Below are 27,260 nucleotides of genomic sequence, written 5' to 3' on the forward strand. Positions count from 1 at the left end.
TGGTAGAGCTGCATTTTTTAGTTTCCTGGGAGTCTTTTAATTTGGAAATAGCCAGGCCTCCCTTAATCTCAAAGAGGCTCTGCCTAACGCCCACCTGTGGAGAAGTTCATAAGCTGCGTTTCTTCCTTCTCCAGAAGATACCTGGAAGGTGCATGAGCCTAACGCTGGGTCCCAACCCTGGCCGGGGAGCTTGAAGGAACAAAATCAGTACATCCCTGCTGTCCATATGATGTTTCCCGGGGTGTGGCACGATGAGGGGGTGCTCCTCCTTCGTGGTATTCTTCCTCAAACCCCTAATCCCATTCTCATCACAAGAAAACATCAGACAAGCCAAACTTGAAAGACGATCTACAAGTACCTGGCCAGTGCCCTTCCAAAGTGTCAAGGTCATGAAAAACAAGGGACGTCTGAGGAGCTGTCCTAGAGCAGGGACTAAGGAGACGTGACAAATGAATGTAAAGTACGTCCTAGACTGGATCCTGGGACGTGGCGAGGACATTCGTGAGGAAATTGATGAAACTGGAATAGTTTAGTTGATGGTATTGTACTAATGTTAATTCTTAGTGTTAATAAAGGTTACCCTGGTTATGTAAGGTGTTAACATTGGGGAGAGCTAGGTGAACGCTATATGGGTATCCTCTGGGTACTATCTTTACAACCTACTGTAAATCTAAAGTTATTTCAAAATAAAAAGTTTTAAAAAATTGTTTTAAGTGCCTGGCCCTCATTCAAACCAAGTTAATCAGAATCTTGGGCATTCAGAGCTCTCCCGGTGATCCCGATGTGCAGGTAGAGTTGAGACCTATAGACCAGAGATTTCAACCGTGAGTGTGTACATCAGAATTCCCTAGAGGGCTCATTAAAACAGACTGGTGGGTCCCACCCCCAGAGTTTCTGCTTCGGCAGATCTGGAGTGGGGTCTGAGACCTGCATTTCTAACCAGCTCCTGGGTTACACTGATGCTGCCTGTCCCAGGGCCACACCTTGAGAACCACTGATCAGAGCCTTGCAACTCAAAGCATCACCCTCAGACAAGCAGCATCAGCATCCCCCGGGAGCTGGTTAGAAATGCTGAACCTCAGGCCCCACGCACACCCACTGAGGCAGAACCTGTGTTTTAACATTAGCCTAGGTTACTTGTGTATACAGGGAAGTTTGGAAAGCACTGCTCAGGAAGGAGGGATGAGGAAATGGGAGCTGAAATGTCAGGGGTCAGGGGGCTATGGACACCCATCGCTTCACCACTTCACCAGCCTGGACTTCCCTTTACACACGGGAGAGAGAAAAACAGGAAGAAACACCAGAGGCTCTTTGCTATCGCTAAGCCAAAGGCAGAACTGGGCAGAAAGAGCGCTTCCTGTCCCTTGCAGTGCTGGCCAGGGGCACGGTGACCTGGCTAGCAGAGGAGCTAGCCGATGACGGGGGCTGAGGCAGCCTCCAGAGAAGTCGAGTAAACCGGGCCAGGAGGCACTGGCTGTAGGAACACGGACATCACAGCCCAAGGTTTAATATTTACTCTGCTGAGGGTCCCTCATCCTTCCTTCAGGAAAGGGGAGAGCAGCTTTGTAATAAGCTTTACTCCACAGGAGGGAAGGAGGGAGGGAGGGAGGAAGGAAAGGAGGTGAGAGCAGAGCCTTTCTGAACAAATGGGTTTTTACCAAAATATTTGCAGACTTAAGGCTTAGGAGACGGGGCCTCCCCAGTCCCCCTTGGCCAGTTACAAACAGCAGCGGCACCAGGTCGCCGGGCATTCAAGGCCTCTCACACCCGATCCAGCCCAGCAAACATCACCCCCAGCAGGCCAGGCTGCCAGGAACTCTCTGAGACCCTGTTCATCCTGTCTATTCAGATCTTGCCCAGTCACCAGTTCCCAGCTCAGACCCTAGCTCCGCCTGGCCACACCCTGAGACTGCTGAAGCCCCAGTGTCCCTCGGCAAGGCTCCATCCCGCCCTTCTCACATTTGCTTACACTGAGGATAATTCCAAACCTCCAAAGCACTGCCCCTGAGGATTTGTGCCGCTTGGAGCCACACTCATTTTCTGAGATGTCATCAGAAGTCCCTACAGCCGTGAAGTGGTGGAGGACGGGAGCACCTAGCAGCCCACGATGCTGAGAGTGACCATCGCTGATCCCGGGAGTGGGCTCAGAACACGGCGGAAATTAACCTGACAATCAAACAAGGCAGTGTTCCTAGCAGAGGGAGACTGGCATGTGCAGCTTCTTTTTCAATACACAGGTTTCAACTCCCTTGAAAATAGTGAAGCATTCTGAGAGTCTAAATATTTGCGTGTTTATTGAGCACTTACTACAAACCAGGACATCCGCACTTCCTATGAGCTGGGTGCATACTCGAGAAGCCAAATGGGCCATCGAGTTGGAATTCTCCTCAGGTGGATGAGAAGAGGGAAGGGGAACTAGAGCCATGTTGCCCAAATCAAAGAAGCCAACACCTAAATTGAGTAAGGATCCAAGGGTTAAAAGAGAAGGTGCTCTTCAAAGTAAGCTGGTGCTGACTTCCTGACACACTGTAACTGCTGGGAGAAGAAAGCCGCAGGATTTTACTGGAAGCACCAAACCCAAATCAGTGTATGGAAGTTCCACAGGACATAAGGGAGCAGGGCAAAGGTCCCACGTATAAACTCACGTGCACACTCTCTGAGCTGCAGAACAGAGATCCTGAGATGGATCCACCAGAGGTGGCTCCACCTGGCAGAGCAGAAGGCACAGACCAGTGGTCAGTCGATAAAGACGCACCTCAGGCCAAGTACACAGGATGACGAGACACCAGAGTGATTGTTATACAGTGAAGAATCTGCCTGGTCTTTGTTGCTTTGTCTGCTCCTGGGAGACGACCTCTCAATCCTTGGACTTTCTTAGTGATGGGAGTACCTCTGTTATTCATGGTGTGCCCCCTGGATCACACCTGAGCTTATGCTAAATGACTCAGGATGGGGTTGATAGCAGCCCCACCTTCTCCAGGGAGGGAAGGGGGCCTGGAGATTGTGTTCAGTCACGTGGTCAATGATTCAATCAATCGTGCTTATATAATGAAACCCTGATAAAAACTCTGGACACTGAAGCTTAACGAACGCATTTCTGTGCCAAGAGGTTCCCTTCACAGCAAGAACCCAGAAGCTCTGCATTTGGGATCCTCCCAGACCTCACCCTGTGTGTCTCTTCATTTGCCTGGTCACAAGTGTAGTGCTTTCCTGAGTTCTGTGAGTCATTCAGCAAATTATCAAATCTAAAGGGGTTGTGGGAACCCCCAAATTTGTAGTCAGTTGGTCAAAAGTGTAGATGGCCTAGGGACCCCCAAACCTGCAACTTGTGTCTGAAGTGAGGGCAGTCTTATGGGAACTATGTGCTTAAGGGAACAGAGTCTGTACTAGCTCTAGGTGGTCAGCATCAGAATTGCACTGCAGTATCACAGTGGTCCAGGTCCATCCTGTCTTAGGCCCGAGGAACATGCAGGACTCGGTCTGCACTTCCAGAACTTTTTGTCTCCTTCACCCATCCACTCCCCCACTTCCACTGAAAACCCAACTTTCTCTGAAGTCAGGGTGTTAGAGTCACAATTCCACTGAAAACCCAACTTTCTCTAAGTCAGGGTGTTAGAGTCACAATTCAGGCACATATGACAGCTCACGGAGCAGGCGTAATCCATATCTCCAGCACTGTGGAATAAAAAGCAAAGCATGGACCCTCATTCAGCAGCTGAGTGACTTCAAGCAAATTACTAAACTTCTCTGAGCCTCAGTTCCCATCTCTGTGAGATGAGGCTAATGACCCCTCGCCCTCATAGAGCTGATGAGACAAGTCAAGATGTAACTTATTTACAAAGAACCTAGCATGTTCTCTCACACGTGGAAGGCACTCAGTAAACACTGACCCCTCCTATTTTCAAACTGCTCTGTACCCCAAGCTCTCCCAGCCTCTCAGCTCTCTCTGGATAACTGTTCTGGCAACATGCTGATGTCTTAGATCTCAAGGCAGCAGGAAGCCAACCATTAAACCCAAAGTGAAAAGCGAGTAACCATTACCTTGAACAAAAAGGACATTTATATTTACTTCAGTGGCTATAAAAGACACCATAAAATGTAATATGCAGCGTGCGTCCTCGTGACTCATAACAGATCCTGCAAATTATTCTCTCAGGTCTCAGGGTGCAACCAACTGGTCACTAAGAACAATTAATTCTTTCAGGAAATAAAGGGATTGCGAATCATCTCTGGTCAGTGAAAAATCTGCTTCTTGTGTTATGAATAAAGAGAACGGAAAATGAGACTTAAATTTAGGGTTTTTTCTGCCCTCATGGATGCAGTGAAGTAAGATTGGAGAGATTTAAACACAATTACTCTCTGTGAGCCTGGGTGCTCGGTGAGAGCTAGGATCTGCCATATCTGGGGTCTTGGGGATCTGGAGACCACACAAACACAGGAGTTTGCGGGTGTCCCCAAAACAGGACCAGATGATCGAGTGGGGGGGGGGGCAGGCTAGCAACAGGTAATAAGGTAGAAACAGAGTCCAGACAGGCGACAAAGAGGTTTCAGAGTGGAAGCCCAGCCACGGCAACTGAACTTTAGACTACAGTCTCCAGGACTGGGGGTATCAAATGATGAATCCAAGGGCTAAGTCAGAAGCCAACTGGTAGAACAAGGCAGGTGCCAGGTCACAGGGAATGAGGTGAGAAACCGGGGGAACCAAAGTCAGAGGTTTCAGCTGAGCCTCCGAGTTCCTGGCCTTGGGCTTCCTAACCACTCCAACCAAGGTCTCAGTCTTAGAAAGTGAGAGAAACATACAAGAATCAGAAAGCTGCCACACAGTGGAAGGGTGGAAGGATTTCAGGGCCAGGAAGCCGAGCAGATCACAATGTCGCACGGCATCCAGACCCACTCCTACCTAGTGGCCAAAGTGGATTCACTCCCAACCTGGAATAAAAATCCCACTGACCAAGCTCTGCTCTGCAACCCTGAAGGGGTTTTTATTGAATCACAGTACAGAAAACACCAAAGGGTCACCACGACAGCAGTGAACTCACAGCTGCCACAGAGGCTGGCGTGGGCGCCAAGCCACCTCGCTAAGGTCGGCACCTCTGGGGGGCGACAGCGCAAGGAGAGGAAACTGTTCTCCAGTTCAGAGACCACGCTCCCTTCCAGCAAAATCGAACTTCCTGCAAGTTAAATGTGCCCTCAGTGGGATTCATGGTCCATCCTGATAACAGGAAGGGTTAACGGAAGGGGGGGGCATCCAACCCAATGGCCCACAGGGGGAGCGGGAAAGCAGACTGCCGTGCCTTCTCCCTGGATACAGAGAGAAAGGAACCTATCACACGGCACAGCTTGGGGGTCCCAAGACAAGGGCTCCAAAGGAGAGGAATTTCAGAGGTGGAGCACAACGGTGCCATGGACAGAGACCGTGGGGCTCCAGGCCACCAGCTGGCAGAATCGGGGCAAGCGCGTAGAGACATGATGGAAGAGTGAGGAGTGAAAAGACCCCTTGGCCACCAAAAGGTCACACCGGGAAGGGAACAGTAAGTCCACTCAGTGTGGAGCAGGCAACAGCCAGCAGAGCAGGGCCAACACCCAGCTGGCCAGCCTCAGCCCCTTCACACGCAGAACGAGTTCATGAAGGTTGATCTGCCATAAGTTGAAGGCCTCACTGAAAGAGATCTGGGTCCTTCTGAAGAATGAATGGGTATTCTTCTTCTTGTGCCTGCAGGAGGGGCAGGAAGGAAGGAGAGAACAGGAGATAAAGAGGTAAGAAGTACTCAGTATCATTAGAACAATGGAAGATGGTCTTTGCCAACTCACCATCCCCCTGCCCCAGTGGACAACTCCTGGTTACGGATCAGACCACGGCCCAGTCAGGGACCTGAGGAACTCAGCTATTCCAAAGGCATCTTCCAGGTAAGTGGGGTCAGCTAAAGCAGTTGTTTCACAGCGTATCAAAGGTTTAGTGAACCCAGTGGGTAGCACGTTCCAATGTTTCCCTTTTTCCAAAAGTATAGTTAATATTTATCAAATCAGAATCCCCCAAACCCAAAGGTAAAACCTTTCCCAAACTTTCTGAGGGTGAGAATCACTTGGAAACCTAATCAAGGTAGTCCTGGGAGGCTGGGGCCACTGTGGATTCAGCCCAGCTCAATCTCTTCTGCACCAACGAAAGGACATGATGAAAATTGGTGTTTATGATGACCACCTATTCCAGACTTGTGTCCTGTTTTTTTTGGCTGTGCCGTGTGGCTTGCGGGATCTTAGTTCCCCGACAAGGGATCGAACCTGGGCCCTGGCAGTGAAAGCACCCAGTCCTAGCCACTGGACTGCTCCGGGAACTCCCGAGACTTTGTTTCCTGAACCTCAGAGGAAGAATAAATCATGTTTGGCCCTTTCTGTATACAGTCTATTTTCCTGTAATCTAACTCAGTATTTGATAGTGGGTACATGATGTATGTGGTCAACACTCCCTTCACCCATTTACCGGAATGACCCATTCACTGCCTAGAATGGATGGGCTCGGAGCTGACCACAGTCCAGGCCTGCCCTCTCAGGTGAGAACATTCAGCCAGAGCACAGGCCTTCCTGTGTATTTGCTACTGTCAGCTAGGAGAGCCTAGAACCCTCTTTCCTCTGTCACTACCCCCCTGAGGAAGCACCCTTCCCTTCCTCATCAACACCTCAAGGGTGCTGAGACATCTAAAAAGCCCTGAGATTTGAGATGGCCTGCTGGTGACACGCTCTTGAGTCACAGCCACATCTGCAGGGAAAAGAACACTGGCCTCACTGCCTGGCCAATGCTGGGGACACAGTCCCGGGACCAGCTGGAGATGGGATGCAAACCCGGGCATCCCGATCCCAAGTCCGGGGGACGCTTGGATGGGACTGAGATTTTCCGAAGACACTGTAAACTTTACTAAGGGTAAGAATCACCTGCAAAGCTTGCCCGGGAGGGTGAGGTCCTAGAATCCACAATTTTAACAAGTAGAGGTGGCTCTCTGGACCACCTCAAAACACAGCCCCGAGGCATCAGCCAGGTCACTGGAGCTGTGTTCTGCCCCTAACTTCCTGCAGGGAGAGCTGGAGACTGGGGAGCTCAGGCACGGCCCTGGGGACTGGTGGGAAAACTGGAGGTGTGCAGACCCCTGGGGCTGGCGGGGAGCTAGAGGGGAGGAGCGGCCGGAGCCCACACTCACGCGGCCAGCGCCTTGACGCAGCAACGTGACATGTTGAGGAAGGAGGTGGCACTGGCGCGGGTGCCCAGGGCGGCCTCGATGCCCCGCAGCAGGTCGTTGGTCTTGAAGATGAGCAGCATCTGACGCGGCACGAGGTTGAGAAGGTGGCTGATCTGGGGGAGGTAGTTGGCCGCATTGTTGCGGATCTCTGAGTCCTGAAGCAGAGACAGGAGGACAGACGGCTGGCATGGAAAGTGGGGCCCCGGGTGGCGGGCTGTCCGGGCAGCCTGTGACCTGAGGGGCTGCAAGGAAGCTCCGGGAGGGAGCGTCTAGCACAGCTGCCTCAGCAGCACTGGGAATCCTCCCCAGAGGGAAGCCTAGCCCAAGGGGCTTTGTAGCCGGGCAAACCTGGATGGGACATCTCACCCAACTTCTAGCCAAGCACCGAACGCGGTACAGGAGCAGAAGCACACCAGCAGGAACCAGGCCACGTTTCTGCTGCCTCTGCCATCCTAGCTCCCGGCAGCCAAGGTCACCCATACCCAGCCCCCAAGCCCCCAAGCCCATACTGACCGGGGCAGGAAGTCTACCTCCCCACCAACCATTTGATGAGTCCAGCCTCTCAGCCCGGGGTCCACCCTTGTGTTCTTTTCTAAGGCTTCTTCGCCGGCCACCAATTTCAGGCCAGGCCTGGAAGGAGCCTTGGAAGCTGGTGCTTCTGAGTCACGTCCCCCATCTCTCCAGCCAAGCCCAGGCTGGTGCAGTTGAGAGGTCTGAGCTGCTGACCCCAAACCCAAACCCAAAGTCCTGCCCCATACCCTGCCTGGCCCCGCACCCCACCAGACCTGCCCACCTGGCCACCGCTTATCACTGTCCTCCACGCTGGAGCTAGCGTCAGCCCGCCCACTGCCCGAGGTCCTCCTGTCCCCAGAGCAGGATTCAGGGCTGCCCTTGCCCCATCCTGGTGGGTAAGTTTGGGGTCTGGCTTCCCAGCCTTCCCCGTCCCTGAGCTCTGCATGGTTCTGGGCAGATAACTGCCTCTAGCCAGAGTCCTGAGTATAGAGTGAGGCTCTGATCCCTTCTCAGTCTCCAGAGAAACAGTGATGGTGACAACGATGCCAATAGTCCACTCGTACGGCGCATCACTAAGTAAGCCGGGCGCTCTGACAACGCTTGCATGTGTTAACTCACCTAATCGCACGGCAACCCGAGTAGGCAAGCGTATACTCCCATGTGAGAGGAGGAAACTGAGGCACTGAGAAGTTAAGTAACCTCCCCAAGGTCCGCAGCTAGTAAGAGGTGAGTCAGAAGTCAAACCCAGGCCGTGCAGCTCCCAAGCCCACACCCTCACCACTACACTGCCTGTCATCTCACAGAGGACTGTGTGACCCAATGTCCTCCCCAAAAAACTGGGCATGTTAACACCGTCTGTGCCCACCTCCCAGCGGAACCCAGAGGGTCATCAGGGATAAGGTACGGGGAGGCACGTGGGGCCCGTCAAAGTCACCCCAAGGGGCCCAGCAATGCTGCCAAGCGCTTCACCCTGCCCAGCCGCTTTCTGCAGCAGGAGCAGAGCTCTCCGCTCTTTCAGCAGCACGCGTGCGCCGCTGACGACTGAGCCGCTGTGAAACCTGAAATGTCCCCCAGGCAGGAGCTATCAGACTGGAACATCTCAACACGAGCCAGACACCAAGAGGCTGTCTGCCTCCCCGCCACCTCCCCGCACAGCTGCAGGTCGCCCTGCTTGCGGGGGCTAAGGGCAGATCAAGGCCCCGCTCACCAGACCCCCTCTCAGCCCAAACGGAAGGCCCTGTGTCCACCCAGGCTACCCCGAGGGGCTCTTTCTCAGAGCAGCACAGCCGTCAAGCTTGGAACCTGCTGGATGTCTACCCGCTTGCAAAAACAAAACTCTAACTTAGTTAATAAAACCAGATATCATTCACTGAGAACCTACTGTGTGCCACGCAATCTTGTCCGTCCCTGTGGCTTTAATACCAGCTATACGCTGAAGACTCCCAAACTTATACGTCTCGAGGCTGGATCTCTGAGCACCAGGCTTAACTGCCCACGACACCGCTATCTGGACGCTCAGGAGAACTACTGACCCTCCCACCCCAAACATGTCCTTCCCCAAGTCTTCCTAGGTCAGGAAGTGGTGCCCCTCCACCCCATAACTCACCTCAAAAAGCTACGATGCAACTCTGACTCTCCCCTTTTCCTCCCCTCACGTCCAAGCCGACAGAAAGGCCTCTCACTCTTATGTCCGGAATACACCTTGGCCCCACCTGCTTCTCTCCACCTCCATTAGCAGAGTCTGAGCCCCGTCATCTTTCCACCTGTTCATCTTGCCCCGCTCCAGAGAAATACTTAACATAGCGAGTCTGAGCACATGCTTCTCCTGCTCAAAACCTGTCAAAGCCTCTGCTTTGTCCTGAGAATGAATCTGAAATTCTCCCTGTGTGATGCTCTCCCAGCTCAGGCCTCCAGACGCTTCTCAGTCCACCATCCTCCTCACACAGTCCAGACCACGCAACCCTGCCCCCTTAATGCATCACGTGCCCTCTGCCTGGAGTGCTTTCTCCAAGCTCTTCCCGTGGCTGGTGCCTTTCTTGTCCTTCGGGCCTCAGCTTACATGTCAACTCCCCAGCGAGATCTCCTCTACAGCATCCCCCCATCACCCATCATCACGGCACCCTGCTTATTTCCCGCCCGCCCCTCCCCCCAGCACCTCTAACCTGCACTTATTCCATTTACCTGTTTATTCACTTGTTTACTGTCTGTCTTCCTCTACAAGTGCAAATTACATGGAAGTCCTGTCTGTCTGTTCGTCACTGGATCCATAGTCCAGGGTCCAGCAAAAACAAATGTTTATTCAGCGAACAAATTTCAGAAACTATGAGGAGGCATTTTACATGCGTTATCAATAAAGCAGAAACTATCATCCCTATCCAACAAACGAAGGAGATTGTTTTTCTTCTTCTGAGATGATGAGCTGAAAGCTGTGTAAGCCTGGGGTGACTGGTGGTCACCTTTGCCACCAAGTTTGCTGGGGAACGACGTCAACTTGGAGGAAAGTAGAGCCAAGAGATGGCAAGAGGCGGTTGGTGGTTTGCTGACATCGCTGCTGACTCTGGACCCAGCCATTCCTAAAGCCCCCACCACAAGGCAGCTCGCAAGGGAGGACTCTGAGGCTCAGAGAGGTGACCAGAACCATCCAAGGTCATGCCACCAGAAGCAGGCGCTGGAACCAGAGCCCAGGTCTTTCGACTGCACAAGCAGGACCCTGTCCCTTGTGGTGAGCGTAAGCCCCTCCCCACATGGACACGGGCAAGTCTGCAAAGGTCTGCAAACTGACAGACCGGGAAGACAGAAGGCAATTCCTTGAGGGATTAAGGAGCCCGGGAGGGAGCTCACCCTGAGCCAGGAAGAATGAGCTACCCGCTAAGCCCCTACTGGAGGGGCAGAGGTGAGTACAAGTACAGGGAGAAGGTGTTCCTAGGATCGGTCTCAGCCCAGACTCCCGATCCAATGGAGGAATGAGCTACAAACAAAAAGACCAAAAGAGCTGTTTCACTAAAAACTCCATAGGAATGAAGGGACAAGCAGCCCTTGAGTACGGCATGAGGAGTGAAGCCCCCTGCCCAGGAGGGTGCCCTAGAGCAACCCCATGATGGGAGATGGTGCCCAGCAGGAGACAGCGGGTGGCGCCAGACTTATTCACCAGACAGTCCCTGGGGATTCCCAGAAGTCCTGGGGGAGAACTTGGTGGAAGCCTGAAATCTTATGACAGCAGGTTGTAGTGAAAGTCACAGAGCCTGGATTATACGGTTAACGTGACCTACTTATATTCCAGGTTGATAAGGCCAGGAGGGACACAGTGGGACAGCGTCCCCTTTCCCTCCGTCCATCCAGGCACACTCTTTCTCCCTCCCTCCCTCCTCCTCAACCAGTACCTCTCTAATTCTGCCCCTACTCCATCCCCACAGCACCACCAGTATAGAACCCCAGACCCTGGGTTGGCAGGGCTCCAAACGCCACGCCTGGCCCTGCCCCTTGCATCCGGGACAGGGCAGGACCGGGGCGGGCGGGGGGGCACCCACCTCAGTGGCGGTGACTGGAGTTTGGCCAATGCCCCTGTTGACTGAGTCCCACGACCGGGCTGTCAGCATGCAGGTGAACAAGGGGTAGAGGTCCCCGGCTCCCAGGCGCTGGCTGTACTTCTTCACACTCTTCATGTCGGTCCAGATCAGCGACTGCCAGAGGTGGCAGTAATCCAGGCGGAATTCTTCCGTGAGCACCTACAGCGGGGGCAGCATGGCACGACCTGGGCCCCCTCTCCCCATGAAAGACCTAGTCCCTGGCTGGTGTGACCACTGCAAAGGGGAGTGGAGGGAAACCATGGTTCCTGCACAACGTCTGCTCCTCTCCCACAGTCAGCCATCCTTGAAGGTCCAGGTACAAAGCCACTATTTGGCCAGCCTTGGTCCTGAGTGGCAGAGGCTACCAACAGCCCACCAAAATCTATATTCCCCTCTTCTTCCCACGTCTAAGATCCCCGCCTTCCTCCTAGTTAGATGTAGCCCTCTGCCTGAGCTCTGACCAATGGAATGTGGCAGAAGCTCCACTTGCAGGCCTGGTCCATGAAAACTTCCCCATGCATGCTCCTCTGAGCCCTTACCCCTGCTGCTGGTGGGCGGCGAGACCCCCAAGGAGACCTGGGAGCAACAGCCTCGGTCAGCCCCTGCTTGCAGGCTCCTCCACGCACCCCAGACTGGTGTGTGAGCAGGCAATTAGACATCTGTTGTGTCTGGGCCATCATTCACTTGGGGGCTGTGTCTAACTTAAACTAACATGCCCAACACCCCTGAGCCTTTCAAAGGAAGCCCAGATTTGGGGATGTGGGATCAGGGCTCTGAGGCGAGAAGCAGGAGACCACCAGGGAAACCTCCCCAGGACCACCTGCCTCATGGAATCAAGCCAGGACCTGGGTCCTGGGATTGACACTGAACTTGTCAGCTTCTAGGCAGGAACACGTGGCTCACTGGAACCGGCTCTGTGTCCCAAGTTCCAGAGGACAGTCAGGACCATCCAACCCCTATCAGTTTCCTGCGCCCTTTCCCATGACATATGACCTCCTCACTGGGGCTGAGTTACCCTTCCCCTTGAAGTCCAGCTCATGTAAGGGCAGCTCACCTCCCAGGGTCTGGCTGGCCTGAGCTTCCCTGGGAAAAAGGTTTTTTTTTTTGCAGCTGAGAAAGCCCATTCACACATCCAGGCACAATCTCATCTACCCCTCACAGGTGCCTCTAAAGGAGGTGTTATCACTCTCACTCTATTAGGAGGAAGCTGAGGCTCGGAGAGCTTGGAGAGCTCCTCTGACCTTGACTTCCACAAGATAACAGCTCTAGGGGTAGGGCTGGGCCCTCTTCAGCTACCTTGCTATCTGCTTCCCATTTCTGTGGCCAGTAGGGGAGTTCAGCGGGCTCTGAGCCCAAGCAGGACCAGACCCTGGGGGGAAAGGGCGCTCCTACCTGGTAAAGCCCATGGTCCAAGAGGACGATCTCCACCTTTCCTGTGCCCGGGCACTTCCGCACCAGCACATTGCCTGGGTGAGGGTCACAGTGCACGAAGCCGTTGACAAAGATCATCTCACTGTACATCTTGCCCAGGTGGCGTGAGATCTGAAAGAGAAGGGAGGTGGGTGGGAGTTGCACCTCATTATCACGTGCCTCAGAGATTTCTCCGCTGGCCCCTCAATCTGGCCACTCTCAAGAGGAAGGCCTGAGCAGTCACGGTGGAAGGGATGGCTTGAGATTGCACCGTTCTTGATAGAAGCTCAACGCTCACCCAGCTTTTCCTAACTTCAGCTGCACATGAGATTCAGCTGGAACTCAGAAATGTTAGGGGTGGTACCCAGGCATCAGTACTATCTTTAAGTGCCCAAGGTGATTTTAATGATGGCAACGTAGGAGAACCACTGCTTCTAGGTTTTCTGAAGACTGTAACACCCACCTCCCACACCTGCCCCTCCAATCTGCCCTGGTTTTTCTCTTCTCTCAGTCCCTCTTCCTTGTTACCCCCAAAGCTGAATATGGGTTGGAAAGCTGGGTGGGGGTAGGGATCACTCTACCTGCCCCTTCTCCAAAGAACAAGGTCAGGGGGCTGAGGACCAGGGATAGATGACCCCCATTACCCTCTGGGGCTGCCTCAGCAGCTCCAGGCCAGTCCCAGGAGTACCCAGAATCACAAGCCCTTCTCCCCTCTCCCTTCAGCCCCTTTCCCTACTCCCCTCCCTGCCACAGCCCAATGCTAATCTGATTTATGATGTCTGCACAGAAGAAATGACACTGGAGAGGCCATTTAAATCATCCTGTCACTGCTGCTCTCCCTGCCGAGGCAGCCTCCTTATCTCGACTCCCTTTTCATTAAAGCTAAAAGCCTCTTCCCAGCTAGGGAACAGCTGCTGAACAGAGCCAGACCCGGACCCACAGATGGTCTGCTGATGGGTTTCCACAGGACAAAGAGATGCTTAACCCAGGAAGCTGGCGCCCTAGGACACACACTGCCCTTGGCATCCCTCAGCCTCGGCTGGACCCCATGTTCACTAACAAACATATCCCAGCTAGAGGAGAGGAGCTGGGGCCCGTGGGATGGGGAACATAGGATTAGGGTCTTAAGATAAAGACTCCTTTCCTTGGTTTACAAAGTCCTGTACAACCAGGCCCAGCCTCCCTCCCTGGTCTCATCTTGTACCACACTGACATTCCAGCCATATTTGCTCTCTTCCTCTTCTCTAATAATCTCTGTGCCTTCCTACCTCAGGGCCTTTGCACATGATATTCCAGGAACATTGCTTCATCTCCCCTTCAGCTGTTTCACTCCTCTCTTCCTTCCCACCCCACTGAGCATCACCTCCCTGGGGAAGCCTTCCCTGACCTCCTAGACTAAATGATGTTCTCCTGCCATACACCCTCACACTTTTCTACCGCTAGCACACTCTTTGTATTATTATTTGATTAACAACCATCTAGCCCGCTATCATAAGCTCCTGTATGATAGCAGAACTGGCTCTATTTTGTTAAACAGCTTCATTGAGGTCTAAGTTACATATCATAGACTGGTTCTATTATTCATCCCCTTGCCTGTAACAGGCCAAACATGTGAGTATAGGACTCTGCCTTCAACATGAATGAGACCCTTGACTCTCCATGTTTTTCTGGGATGCTGAGGTTCCGGCCTCTGATGCTTATCCGAACCCCATTAGTCTCCTCTGAATCCCAATCAATGATAATTGGCCTCCAATTAAATCATTAAGAATAAGTCTACTTTAGTAACAGTAGTTGTCATCCTTATTAAAAGCCCTAAAAGTAAGTACAATCATGATCCCCATTTTGCAGATTAGGAACTGAGACTCGTCGAGGTTTAATGTACCCAGAGCTACCTGGCTGGAAAGAGGTGGAGACAGAATTCAAACCAGGTGTGACCCACAGCCTTCCAGTAACCACTATTCTATACTGGCTCACACCGACTTCTGCACTTTTCAATTGAACTTTGTGACCTTAAAGAAGTTAGTCATACTCTCAACTTCAGCAAAATGGAAATAATAATAGTGCCCCTCTCACGGGCCACTGTCAGGTCAATGAGAGTATCATGGTGCTCGGGACCTAGGAACCTCTCCTAGGTGCCCCTGATTCCTCATAATGCTCCTGGGAGGGTGGCAGACTAGGTTTCATTGTACCTTTCTAAGAAATGATGAAATCAGGGTTAAAGAGGCCATCTAAACTCTTGACACTTAGACTGTCGCCCTGTGCCCTGCTATCACACGCTCCTGACATTTTTCTTGGAGGAAAGCAATACCCAGTACTCAGTGTCTGTGGGCATCAGGAACAGAACTTTACCCCGTGTCATGTTCCCAGACTTAGGCTGAGATGTTGGGTGCCCCAGGGCCACCATTTTCTGTTTCCTGGGAGAGGGGGTCCTGGATGAGCCAGCAGGTCCCCACCTCGGGACCACTGAGAACCCCTTCTGTTAGGCTCTTTGGAGCTCTCCGGAGACGAGCTCTAAAAGGCCATATTTGCCAAACCAATTGCATTTATTAAGTAATAATTCATTTTTATTTGTCAAGGATGCCTATAAGGTCCGATCAGGGCTCCTGATCAGCCCAAGATAAGCAGGGCAGCCAGACAGAGCTGACAGAATTCCAGCCAAAAGCAGAGACATGATATTTCATTTAGTCTGGGCAGACCTGTCATGGGGAGATGTATGACCTCCCTTAAGCTTCCTGAAATATTGCTAGTCACTGCGGGCCCCCTGTTACTACACTGAAAGGTGGCCCCTAGGGCTCTGGGGACTCAGGCTGGGGGAGCCTTGGCCCATGAGGAGCGAGCGGCTGCTACAGGAGGAGGAGAAGAGGCTGCCAAGTGCGGCCCATATACACGCAGGCAAAGCCACCAGAGCAGTCCTCCCCTTCCAGCGGCCCCTACCTGGGTGTCTTTCCCTTTACGGGCTGTTCCTGATGTTCATTTTAGCCAGATCTCACCAGGATAGGCAGGTGTGGAAGGCAGAAACAGGAGGGAGGACCAGCCTATGTCACTGGCTTCACTCTGGGGCCCTGTTGGCACTGCCACTGTGGGCATGGGTTACCTGGGGGACAAATCACCTCCCATCTCAATCTGAGTCTAAGTTCCCTGAGCTGTTCGGTGAGCCTAGCCCCATCTGCTCTATTTCCTCACAGAGCTACCTCGAGATTCAAGGTCAAAATGCGATTGCTTGTGGGAAGGCACGTTATCCGCTACACTCTACGACACAAACGTGCTTGTTTGTTTTCTGTCATGTGGTAGCTTGCTTTAAACCTGGAAAAAAAATATACCCACTGTCACCATCAAAGAGTAATTTTCGAAAAGTTAAAAACTTGACTTTCACACAAATATAGAATGAACACATGTCAAACATTGTGTAACTCATCAGTAAAGGAGCAAGTAAGAAAGTAGGTCTGGTTCAAAGAGAATTTTGAGGGACTGGGTATTTATGGGTGTTTAAACAGGAATAAGAGACTAAGATTCTGGGATTAGATACAAAACTGGTTATTGCCCTACTGGGCAATAAGGAAATCATAACCTTCCGGGTTATCTTTTCTAGGAGGGAGAAATTATTTGCATCTCTGCTGGATAAGATCCACAGGTTGACATACGACTTCAGTCTGAGCCCTTAATTAATTGTCAGTAGCAAAGTCAAACAAAAGTACATTCCCTTAGATATGAAAAACTCCTCAGGTAGGCTGCTTGAACAATGCCCGAGAGTGACTTTGAAAGGACAAACCGCACACTCCATTTTCTGAATTTTAGGTAATTTTTCTTAACATCTATCAGAGTTGCAGTACATAGTCTCTGAGAACCAATATGCCCAGAGAAAGGCAGCCAGCCCCCTCCTACTCACAGAGGCACTGAGAGTCCCAGGAGAAACCTAAGGCCATCACTGGGAACAAAGCCCTCTCTCCACCCCTTCCATATACTTAGCTATGGCTCCTCCTCAAGAACAGACAATTGTAAATAAGGCTGCAATGAATATGGGAGTTCAGGTATCCTTTTAATATTGATTTCGTTTCCTTCAGACATATAACCCAGAAGTGGAAATGCTGGATCATATGGTAGGTCTATTTTCAGTGGGTTTTTTTGGGGTTTTTTTGTCTTTTTTTTTTTGGCGGTATGCGGGCCTCTCACTGCTGTGGCCTCTCCCGTTGCGGAGCACAGGCTCCGGACATGCAGGCTCAGCGGCCATGGCTCACGGGCCCAGCCACTCCGCGGCACATGGGATCTTCCCGGACCGGGGCACGAACCCGTGTCCCCTGCATCGGCAGGCGGACTCTCAACCACTGCGCCACCAGGGAAGCCCTATTTTCAGTGTTTTAAGGAACCTCCATACTGTTCTCCATGGTGGCTGTATCAATTTACATTCCCACCAACAGTGCACGGGGGCTTCCTTTTCTCCACACCCTCACCAACACTGTTATCTCTTGTCCTCTTGATGACAGCCATTCTAACAGGTGTGAGGTGATCTCTCATTGTGGTTTTTATTTGTATTTCCCTGACAATTAGTGATGTTGAGCACCTTTTCATGTGCCCCTTGGACATCTGTATACCTTCTTTGGAGAAATGTCGGTTCAGTTCCTCTAAGGCTGCCCCTTGCCCTGTTAACGGCAGCATCTGCATAAAGAAAGGAATCCCACCTTTTCAGAATAGTAACAGCTAACGCTCTGTGCCATGCACCATTCCAGGTACGTTACATGGACTCACAGCCACCTCTGCAGTAGACAGGTGAGGGAAGCGAGATACAAAAAGAGGAGGAAGCTTGGTCACCTGGCCAGCAGTTAGTGAAACCGGGATCCAAACCCAGGTGGCCTGGCTCCAGGGAACAAGCTCTCAATCACCAGCCCCTCCTGCCTCTCCACTCACTGGGAAGCTCCTTCCTGGTGGCAGGAGCTGCACCAAAAACCTCTGCAGGTCCCCACGGCAACCAAGAAAGCATTCCGTGTGGAGAAAAGAGTCGCAGTGGGAAATCCAGAGCTGTTTGTCTAACCCAAAATACACTGTTAACTAAAGCCATACTACAGCTCTTTTCAGAAAAAAATCAGTGACAAGTCTTTAATTGTCCCATGTAAAATGAATGTGCCGCTCACGTAAGTGATTTCTGTAATCACGCAATGGCAGGGGAAACCCAGGAATCTATCAAAAGTCTGAGTAATTAATTAATTTAGTAAATAATGTTTAAACCAAAGAGTTATTTTTGGATTCTTCTCAAAACTTGAATTGGCTGAAAGTACTTTAATTATTCTATAATTGCATGGATGGATTTATTCCCACCCCCAAGGGAAACTCTATTTATGTTCTTGGGGGGTGTCAAGGAAGCAAGGTCAAGATCTCTGAAAGAAACAGGAGGATGGTGTTGCAGGATATTAATAATCACACAAGTAGCCCGATATTAAGTATAAGGAGGTGAATAATTCAAGCTCTCTTTGCCCCTCCCCTGGTGTCCGCCCAGGCTTCTAGAGGCAGAACCACAGCCCCAAGGACCAGACCAGACCACTGCCTAGAGCGTTTTACTCTCCAACCCACCCCACCCCCGGGAACCACCCCTGGGATGTATAGCCTCAGGTCCCTCGCTGCTGGCCATTCACGGAGCGGGTCAATCTTGGATCAGCGAGCACTGAGTTGAAGTCCCTGAGTGTGAAGGCAGTGGGAACTTCTTCAGCCACACGTGGTGTTGGGAGCAGTAATGAGGACGAAAGAAGAGGAGCCAGGTTAATTACAAGAAGCTGGGGGAGTTTCTCTAATCTCGGAGCCTCTAGGGGCTTGGTGAAAGCTTCTCTAGACTCAGCTTGAAGCGGGACAGCATCTGAGAGCCAGGGCCTGGGGTATCCACAGGCCAATGAGGGCTCCTCAGGTGTCCTGGCCAGTGAGGCTCAAAGGGTCACGGCTACCAGAGTGGCAGGGAGTGGATCCCAGGGGCCATGACTACTGGGAGACACACATGATGACCTCTGACATCCCTGCCTCGGGCAGCAACTCGCTCCAAAGAAATACGTCCACATCCGCCCACCTTACCTGGGTCAGGATAAAGGAAATGAGCAAAGGGTTTCTCCCCTACATTTCCCCCTTCTTCTGGCCAATATTTTACTGACAGCACCACGGAGGGAGTTGGGGGTTAGTATTGCAGCAAAACAGCCTGTGTTGAGAGCATGGCCTGTGGGCACTGCACCAGCTGCTTCATGTTTCAATCATCAAACAATCCAATACTTTTTTTTTTTTTTTTTTGGCCACACCACACAGCATGCGGGATCTTAGTTTCCCAACCAGGGATCCAATCCGTGCCCCCTGCAGTGGAAGCGTGGAATCTTAACCACTGGACCGCCAGGGAAGTCCCTGATACTCTCTTGTATCCACTTTACAGCAGGAACCTGGGCCTTCCCGAGGGTGATGAGCTCCACCAAGGCGGCCCAGCTCGCAAGCAGCAGAGCCAGCAGCAGAAGCCAGGAAGGCCAACTCCAAAGTGACGCTGTTGCCCACTCCTGACACACCTGCTGTTGGGGACATAAGTCTCCAGGAACCCATCTGTGCACCTGGACCCCTCCAACGTCCCCAAGCTTCTCAAGATCTGGTGTGAGAAGTTACGGAGGGTGGACGATAGGAGGAGGTGTTTTCATTCTAGTGATTTCAGTAACCGGGGGGCTCTGTGCCTCTCTGACTTCTCTTCCCTAGTCTTCTGAGCACCTCCCACCACCGAACCAGAGTGACCCGCCAAGTGGGGGATGATCTGAGCACAAAGCAAATGTCCTGCACAATCCAGGCTGGTGTCGGGAGACAAGAGGAAACACGCGGGCAGCATGGCTTTAGAGACAGGAAAGGGGTCCCCATCTGCTCAGTCAATGACCACTGATCACCCCTGAGTCTACATACTCATGGACAACAGAGGGAGGTGGACAGGAGAGGAGCAAGAAGATTCTTGGAGATTCCGTGGAGCAAGACATGCCTCTGTGACTAATAACCTCATGAATTATAAATGACTTTTTTTGTTTTTAACAGAACTTCACAGCCTGCAAAGCCACACAACGACCCTGTGAAGGAAGTATTGTTATCACTCCAACTGTACAGATGAGGAAACTCAGACTCGGAGTTTAAGTAACTTACCCAAGGGTACCTGGCCAATAAATGGCAGAGTGACACACAACCCTAGGTGGCCCGACTTTGAACCCTCTGCCCCTCCCATCATACACGCAGCCCACTTGTCCCACGCTCTGTCCACACCTCTCCTATGGCACTGACACGAGGGGCCTGCACCTAGTAGGTGCTCAAGAAACGTCTGTTGAAAGACACGTTTGAGATGCTTTCACTGCTTCTCCAGTGACACAGAAGAGAAAAACGACTGGAAAGAAGAAACATGGCAAGGGCGGCTGGCTACACAGAGCAGATGGAACCCAGGCACTGACTGCATTCCCTCACCGGCCCCGCTAAAATGACTCTAAAAGCAACAGATAAGGCCGAGACCCCACTGCAACAGAGAGTAGAATGGCCAAAAACAGCACACAAAGAGATTAGCCAGGCTGTGTCTGCCAGAGGGGAGCAGACAGCTACTGACAAATGGCTCAGCAGGCTAGACGACAGGGCACCCTAAGCTGACAGTGGGGGAACTTGAAGTCTGCTGTCTCGGAGCCTAGAGAGGCCAGCAACTCGGGCCCTGGCACCTCTGATACATGGGATGGGAGTCCAAAGGAGGAACTAAACCTCCAGATTCCCTTCAGATCCTTATGGAAGACAAGATTTACTCTCTGGAGTGGTAAGAAGACAGGCTCTACAAGCCACACCACAGACCAGAGGGCCATCATGGGGACAGAGGACCCGGTCAAAGTCCACATAATGACCGCTGCGGAGCACCCGGCCTTCTTTCCCCAGCAGACTCCCGGGCCCCCGGGATAGACAGGCTGGCGTCTCTCGCGAGCCCGCCATCCCTGCACCCAACCCGTCCTTCACAGACTGCGGACGTTGCCCACCAGGCCTCCAGTCCCTGTCTCACCCAGCCCCAGCTCCTGACTTTGTCACCTTTCTCCCAGCTAATTTCACACAAATTCAATTGGGCCTCAGCCCATGTGGGGTCTTAAACACACACTCACTGAAATCCAATTAACCTTCGATAAAGGTCCTGCAATCAATAGTCGTCCTGTGGCTTAAGGAGCCTCCGTTCAGCCCAGGAAAGCGCGCTCCTGCACGACCTTTATTCTTAATGAAATCAATGACAGTCACTGTCACCAGCTCTTAAAGTGACTGGCAAATATGATCACCGGGTCAGGCCCTCAATAATATGCTGCTTCTGGGCTCAGAGCACAGACAAACGAGGGCCCCTGCAGGCTGCTGGCTCCCCAGGCTCCACGCTCCCTGGCCAGACAACACACCTAGGCAGGGCCTGGACGTGCAAAACAGTGGAGGTGAGGCTTGCGGGCTCACCTGGGGCAGCCAGGGACCCCCTGGTCTTGTGGCAGGTGGTTCCTGAACTCCAGTGAGTGCCTGAACCACCTGGAGAGTTTGTTAAAATGCAGATTCTTGCAACCCTTCCCACCCCAGATTCTGATAAGTAAGTTTGGGGTGGGGCCCAGGAATCTGCATTCAAGTCTTATCTCCAAGCAGGCCAAGAGTCGCTGTTCTGTAAAGTATCCAAGCAGGACAGACCCTTAGAGTCCTGCTAACCCAACGCCTTCAGTAAGAAAACTGAGGTCCAGAGGAGGGGAGTGATGTGTCCAAGGGCACACAGCAGGCCACTGGCAGAGATGGAGCTCGAACCCAGGTCTCTTGTCTCCTAAACTGGTGTTTCCCTACCTGAGTCTCTGGGGAACTGGCCACTTGGACTGGTCTTCAGGTCCTCACATACTAGCCCAACTGGGCTGGGACACTGCAGGGTGAGGAGGCCTCTTCAGAGTGGAGTGGGGATGACTAACAAGTGTTTGGAGGCGTCTAGAGCCCTCCCCACCCTTGAGAACAATTCCTTCTAGAGCCACTTCCTGCTGAGCCCCATCTTCCAGCTGAGTCAACAACTTGTAGCAGCCAAGATGCCACTAACTATCCTTTCCCCCAGGATCTGGGGTGAGATCTTTGCCCCTTGTCACTCCTATCTGTCCCCTGTATTTCCCTCCCCAAGCAACACTCACAGTCAGGCTGTCCTCAGGAGGGAGAATCACTCCAGGGACAGGCCCACTCAGTCCCACAGTCCTAGACAGGTTTTAGAATCTCAGAATTTTTTTAGAAACTTTCAGTCACATGGAGTCTTTCATGCTACACACACACACACACACACACACACACACACACACACACACACACACACACACACACACCCACTAGTCTTCCATGAGGCCTGTGGCTTTGAGGTTGGTTGGTAAGAGCCATAATAGGTTAATTTCTGCACAGTAGGGCCTGTCCCTAGTCTCCCAACATCACCAATGGTCAGCAACGGCACAGTAGAGCACGTGTCCCAGCGCCCACTGCCCAGCCTGAGGTTCCTGTGGAAGTATTTAATGACATCATCTCAGAACACTACCAAGGAGGCTCCCAGGTCATGCAAACCCTAGAAGCCAGGGGCAGGGGATTAAGGAAATAAGGAATTAAGACAGTATGGTTATTATTGCAAGGACAGACCAACAGACCAATGGAAGAGAACAGAACTTCCAGAAAAGACCCACAGCCAATTGAGGACAAAGATGCCAGGCCTAAATTACTATATGATATGATGCCATTGACATGAAATTCAGTAAGGGAGAAGGTGATCTATGGCGACAGAGGTCAGAATAGTGGGAGCTCTGGTGGGGGTGAGGGTATCAACCGGGAGGGGGCAGGAGGGGGCCTGCCAGGGGGCTAGAAATGGTTTGTCCCTTTATCTGGCTGGTGAGTACACGGTATAGCCATATGAAAACTCACTGAGGTGTACCATGAAGGTCTGGGACCTCAAGTAAGTTACCTTCCCTCTCTGAGTCTCTGATTTTTCATCTGCAAAATGGAGACAAGACCTCCCTCCTAAGTTTGTAATGCAGATCGGGCCTGGCACCCAGAGTCCGGTAGTCAGTAAACGTTAATGGTCAAAGGAGGTAACGGAGGAAAGAGCAGGGCCCAGTGATGATAATAATAATGAAAACAGCAACAACCATCAACTAGCTACCAGTTCAGGGTTCTAGCCACATGCCAGGAGCTGTGCTAGGAGGACACATCTAGCCCTCACAGCATCTCTAGAAAATGGAACGTCTGTAACATGAACTTGATGTAAGCTAGAGAGTGAAGGGCTGCATTTAGATGGTGCCCTGGGAGCTGGGCAAAACTTCTGTCAGTATTCCAACTCCTTCTTCGAGGAGTTACTGGCGTGGCTGTCAACCAGGTGGCCCCAGGATCCACTGCAGCCCCATGCATATTCCTGGGAGGGAGACAGAGAAGGTGGAGGTGCGAGGACTTTGAAGTCACGCAGACCTGGGTTTGACTCCTGACTCTGCCCCTGCTAGCGGTGTGATGTTGGGCAAATTGTTTAACCTCTCTGAGCTTCACCTTTCTCATCTATAATTGGGGTTAACAATATATCCTTGGAGGACATCTGTAAGGAGTAGAGATTATATTTGTCACATGCTTGGTACATATAAGTTGCTTATAATAATTTTTGCTATTGTTTTTCCCAAACTACTCTGATATCAGCCTGTCCGACTCTGTATGTCCACAGAAACAAAAACCAACACTCTACCCCAGCCCTGCCTCATAGAGGCCAATCCAGGGCATGAGACTGGCTTAGTTTGTTCGCTAATTCATAGGATGTCCACCAAGGGTCTGCTCTGCACAGAACACTGGCCTTATCTGCAAAGCTGATTCAAGAGGGCTGGAAGCAGAAGCAGATGAGCCCAGGCCCTCAGAGGGCATCACCCAGCCCCAGCTCCCACCAGCCACCTCCAGCCTCCTCCCAGGTACCTCACTCCGCCAAGAGCAAGCAACTACACCAGAGCACATCTCTGTCTGCATTTGTCTTTGAAAATCAAAGCTGCCTGATTAAACGCCATTACAGCCCTGGGTTCACTGGATCAGAAGAGATTAATGAATTTAGGGGTGCTGCTGGCATGAAAAGCCCACCGCAGCTGGCAGTAACTAAACGCCAGTAACCTGAGGCCCCTGGAGTCTTTCCTGATCAGCAGGCAGAGAGACCCTGCTCCCCTTTAAGACTGCTCAGGATAAACAAGAAGTGACCTCCCCTTCCCCTCCTCACTGGCACCAAAGACTCTGTACTCAAGAGTCCTGGTGGACAAAGGACAAAGGATCCCTGGTTAGATGCGGGGACATACCCCCACCCCAACCAACAGAGGAAGAGATGGGCAAGCAGGTCTTACCACTCCCTTCTCTGCAGGAAGCTCTGCCCAGCACCCTCTAGCCAACAGTGAGGGAAGCAGAGTCAGAAGCCCCAAGTTGTGCTACTGTCAGGCGACCTCGGGAGAGACATTTGCTATCTCTCTGAGCTTCCCCTGAATTGGAACAGTAGTTTTCTCATCCTCCCCCTGCCCCCAGCCCCCAAGCAGCAGATCTCTTCCCAAAAAGCCCAATAGGCAACTCAGGTGATGGCAGAGCTGCCCTGGGTGAAGCAGGGTAGGGAGCAGAGAGGCCCATCAGCCTCCCCACCCATCCAGAGGCCCCTGAAGGGTTCTGGGAGCACTGTTCCCTAAGTCAGGGGACAACAGCTGTCCCCAGGACCCAAGGCCAGCTGTGGCTAAACAGGCTCCTGGCAGCAGCTCCATACCCTCTGGTGCAGGCCCTCCTTTTATGAACTAAGAGGAGTACTGGAGTCAGAGAGACTTGGGTTTCCATCCTAGCTCTACTAGCTGTGTGACCTTGGGAAAGTTACCTTCCTTCTCTGAATCTCTGATTCCTCATCTGCAAAATGGAAACAATAAGACCTCCCTCCTGAGTTTATCATGGAGAAAACGGCCTGGCACAGGGAGTCAGGCATTCAGCAAACATTCACCGTCAAAGGAGATAAAGGAGGAGGAAGGAAGGGCCAGAGCCCAAAGAAAAGAGTGGAAACAACAGTCCTGCTGCCATTTTGGAGTGCTCAGCATACACCAGGCACTGTTCTAAGCACTGTTGTGCACTAACTCTTGAGGTCCTCCCAACGTTTTTAGAGGTAAGGCTATCATCGTCCACATTGCAGAGGCCACACAGGCACCCAAGGCCTGGGCTCACAATCTGCACACTCCTTCAGCTCCCACTGGCTCGTCTGCTGAGCCAAAGTGTGGCTTTTTCCTCCACTGGGACCACCCAGCCAAAGTGTGGGCCACCACTGGGACCACAGGCTCATCGTCGTGTGCTGCCTGAGGGGGAGTAGCCAAGAGCATTCGCTTCTACTGGGTCTGGTCCCTTTCCTTCCTTCCTCCCACCAGCCAGAGGGGTCATGTCACTGCACTACTCACCCTTCAGTGACTCCCCAGTACCTCGGGGTCATGCCCAAGGCCTTCACCATCTGCCTGCAGCCCTGCAAAACCTCACCACTCCTTAACACTTCCTTGCAGGACCACCTCTGCACCCCCAAATCCTCCACCCCGACACACACACACACACACACACACACATATCTCTGGCAAATTCCCGCTCATCCTGCTGGGGAAGCCGGCCTGGGGCAGAGGTGAGCACTTCTTCTTTGTGGCTCCCTGGGGACTGGCTCACCCCTCGCTGCGTTGCCTGAGAGATGGCTACAAGGATAGAGTTGTGTGCCTGACTCCAGTGCTAGGCTGGGAACTCCCTGACAAAGGGAATTGTGTCTAGTTCCTCTCTGAACCCTCACACCTAGCACACAGTAGGACTAAAAAATGATGAATGCTGGTGGAAAAAAGACAACCTCATCCCTACCTGTGGGACCCCATGGTGACCAAGAAGAAGAAAATGGGGTACAGGCCCCAGCCCACCGGTCAGCCTTCCCTGAGGCCAATCAGGTGGCAGGCAGGAGACAGAAGCCCCTCTTTTTTTCGCTCCAAGCCACTAGCTGGCTACTGCCGCGCCCTTTTGGCCTGGTACCTGGAGATCTGGGGAGGGCAGGAAGAGGGAGGAGGTGCGTCCAGGGCCCAAAGGGCAGAGGATTAAGTCCCATGGATTTGCACCATTGTTCTTCAGTTTCTCTGCACTGTGGGGCTCAGATGGCACAAGAAGACAGATGGTAATCCCCTGTCCAGGCAGGAGCTGCTGTGGGTGGGGGCAGGTGGGGCTCAGCACGTGCCCCACCCCACTGCCTGCTGCCAACCCCATTTCTAGGAGATGGGCAGAGAGCTGCCATAGAGGACCTGTAAGGCTGCTTTGTGCTCAGAGATGTTATAATTCTTCAGACAACAGGCCCCACTTCAAGACCGTGAGACCTCACCCAGACACACCTGCCCTTGCTAGGCAGCCCCGCCCCATCCCGCGCCAGCAGCCAAGTGCCCTCGACCTTACCTCATTAACGTCAATCTTGTTCCTCTCCATGTAGTCTCTGTCGTTGACCTGCCCGCCGTCCACAAACTCCATCAGAAGGACCCGCTTGGTGGACAGCTCCCAGTAGATCTGGGGGACCTGGAATAGGAAAGGGCAGGTCAGAAGGAGGCAGGAGGCTGGAAGCTGCGGGCAAGGGGGCTGCAGACAGGCACATGAGCCAGACATCAACACACGCTCCTCCCAGGAACAGAAGGGAAGGCCCCCCAGCAGGGATTGGTGGGGAAAGCGGGAGGCAGGCCAAGAGAGAAGGGTAGGCTGTTCCGCCTCCACCAGCGAGGCGCAAGGCCTCCTTTAGTGACCCCTCCTGCTTGGGGACCAGAGAAGGGCTTCCCACCCTCCTCAGTGCCTTCCAGACACAATGAAGAGCCCACACTAAAACTGGGACTTAGGGGAAAATGCATGGAACCTCTCATATCTGAGCCACAGTTGGTGTTAGAAGCAATTTCTCTCTCACACCAGGCTTATTTCAGGCTCCTCGTGTGAATATAAACCCTCTGCCTCAGTTTCTTCACCTGTGCAATGGGTGTTATATGTATGGATGATTGAATGAATGAATTTTTGCTAAGTGATAAATTTTTCAGTCACGAAGTCATGAGTTTTCTCATGCCCGTTTCCTAAAGCCTCCTGTGGCAGGCAGTGCTGAAGCCTAACCCAACACCTATTCCCAATCCTCCTCTTTCCCCGAGACAGGGGAAACTAAATACTTTCCCTGCCTGCCCTGCAATAATTATGGCCATGTGACACAGTTCTGGCTTATGAGACATAAGTGGAGGTCTGTTAGGGGGTGTAGGAAGGTTTTTATTTTCTTAATAAAAAGGGATGTTTGTAAATATTGCAACTCTTCTTACCCTTCTCTTCTTACCTTGAGAGTGAATGTGATACCTGGAGCTGCAGCAGCTACCTTATAACCATGAGGAAAAGTCTAAGAAAATCACAGAGATGCCAGCTCTGATACTGTCAAACCACTGAGACAATATCAACAGGCAACTGCTACAAGCCTTCTTGCTATGTGAGGAAAATACATCCTTCTTGTTTAAGACACTCTGAATGGGGCTGTCAGTTACCTACA

The 27,260-nt window shown here is 52.2% G+C and overlaps 1 protein-coding gene across 6 annotated transcripts in view; it reads right to left on the bottom strand.

Moving 5' to 3' along the window:
• Nucleotides 1-1,663: 1,663 nt before the first annotated feature.
• The window catches only part of ADCK1 (aarF domain containing kinase 1), a 114,015-nt gene continuing 88,418 nt past the window's right edge, over nt 1,664-27,260 (bottom strand). For all 6 annotated transcript variants that reach the window (XM_069540413.1, XM_060004121.1, XM_060004122.1 and 3 more), the window contains 5 exons: nt 26,153-26,269; nt 12,701-12,850; nt 11,270-11,467; nt 7,191-7,384; nt 1,664-5,713 (listed from right to left, as the gene is read on the bottom strand). In XM_069540413.1, coding sequence (XP_069396514.1) covers nt 5,542-5,713; nt 7,191-7,384; nt 11,270-11,467; nt 12,701-12,850; nt 26,153-26,269 — 831 coding nt within the window. In that variant the 3' untranslated portion in view covers nt 1,664-5,541. The remainder of the gene's footprint in view (nt 5,714-7,190; nt 7,385-11,269; nt 11,468-12,700; nt 12,851-26,152; nt 26,270-27,260) is intronic.

The sequence above is a fragment of the Delphinus delphis genome, chromosome 2 (genome assembly GCF_949987515.2).
Source record: "Delphinus delphis chromosome 2, mDelDel1.2, whole genome shotgun sequence".
NCBI classification, from domain to species: Eukaryota; Metazoa; Chordata; class Mammalia; order Artiodactyla; family Delphinidae; genus Delphinus; species Delphinus delphis.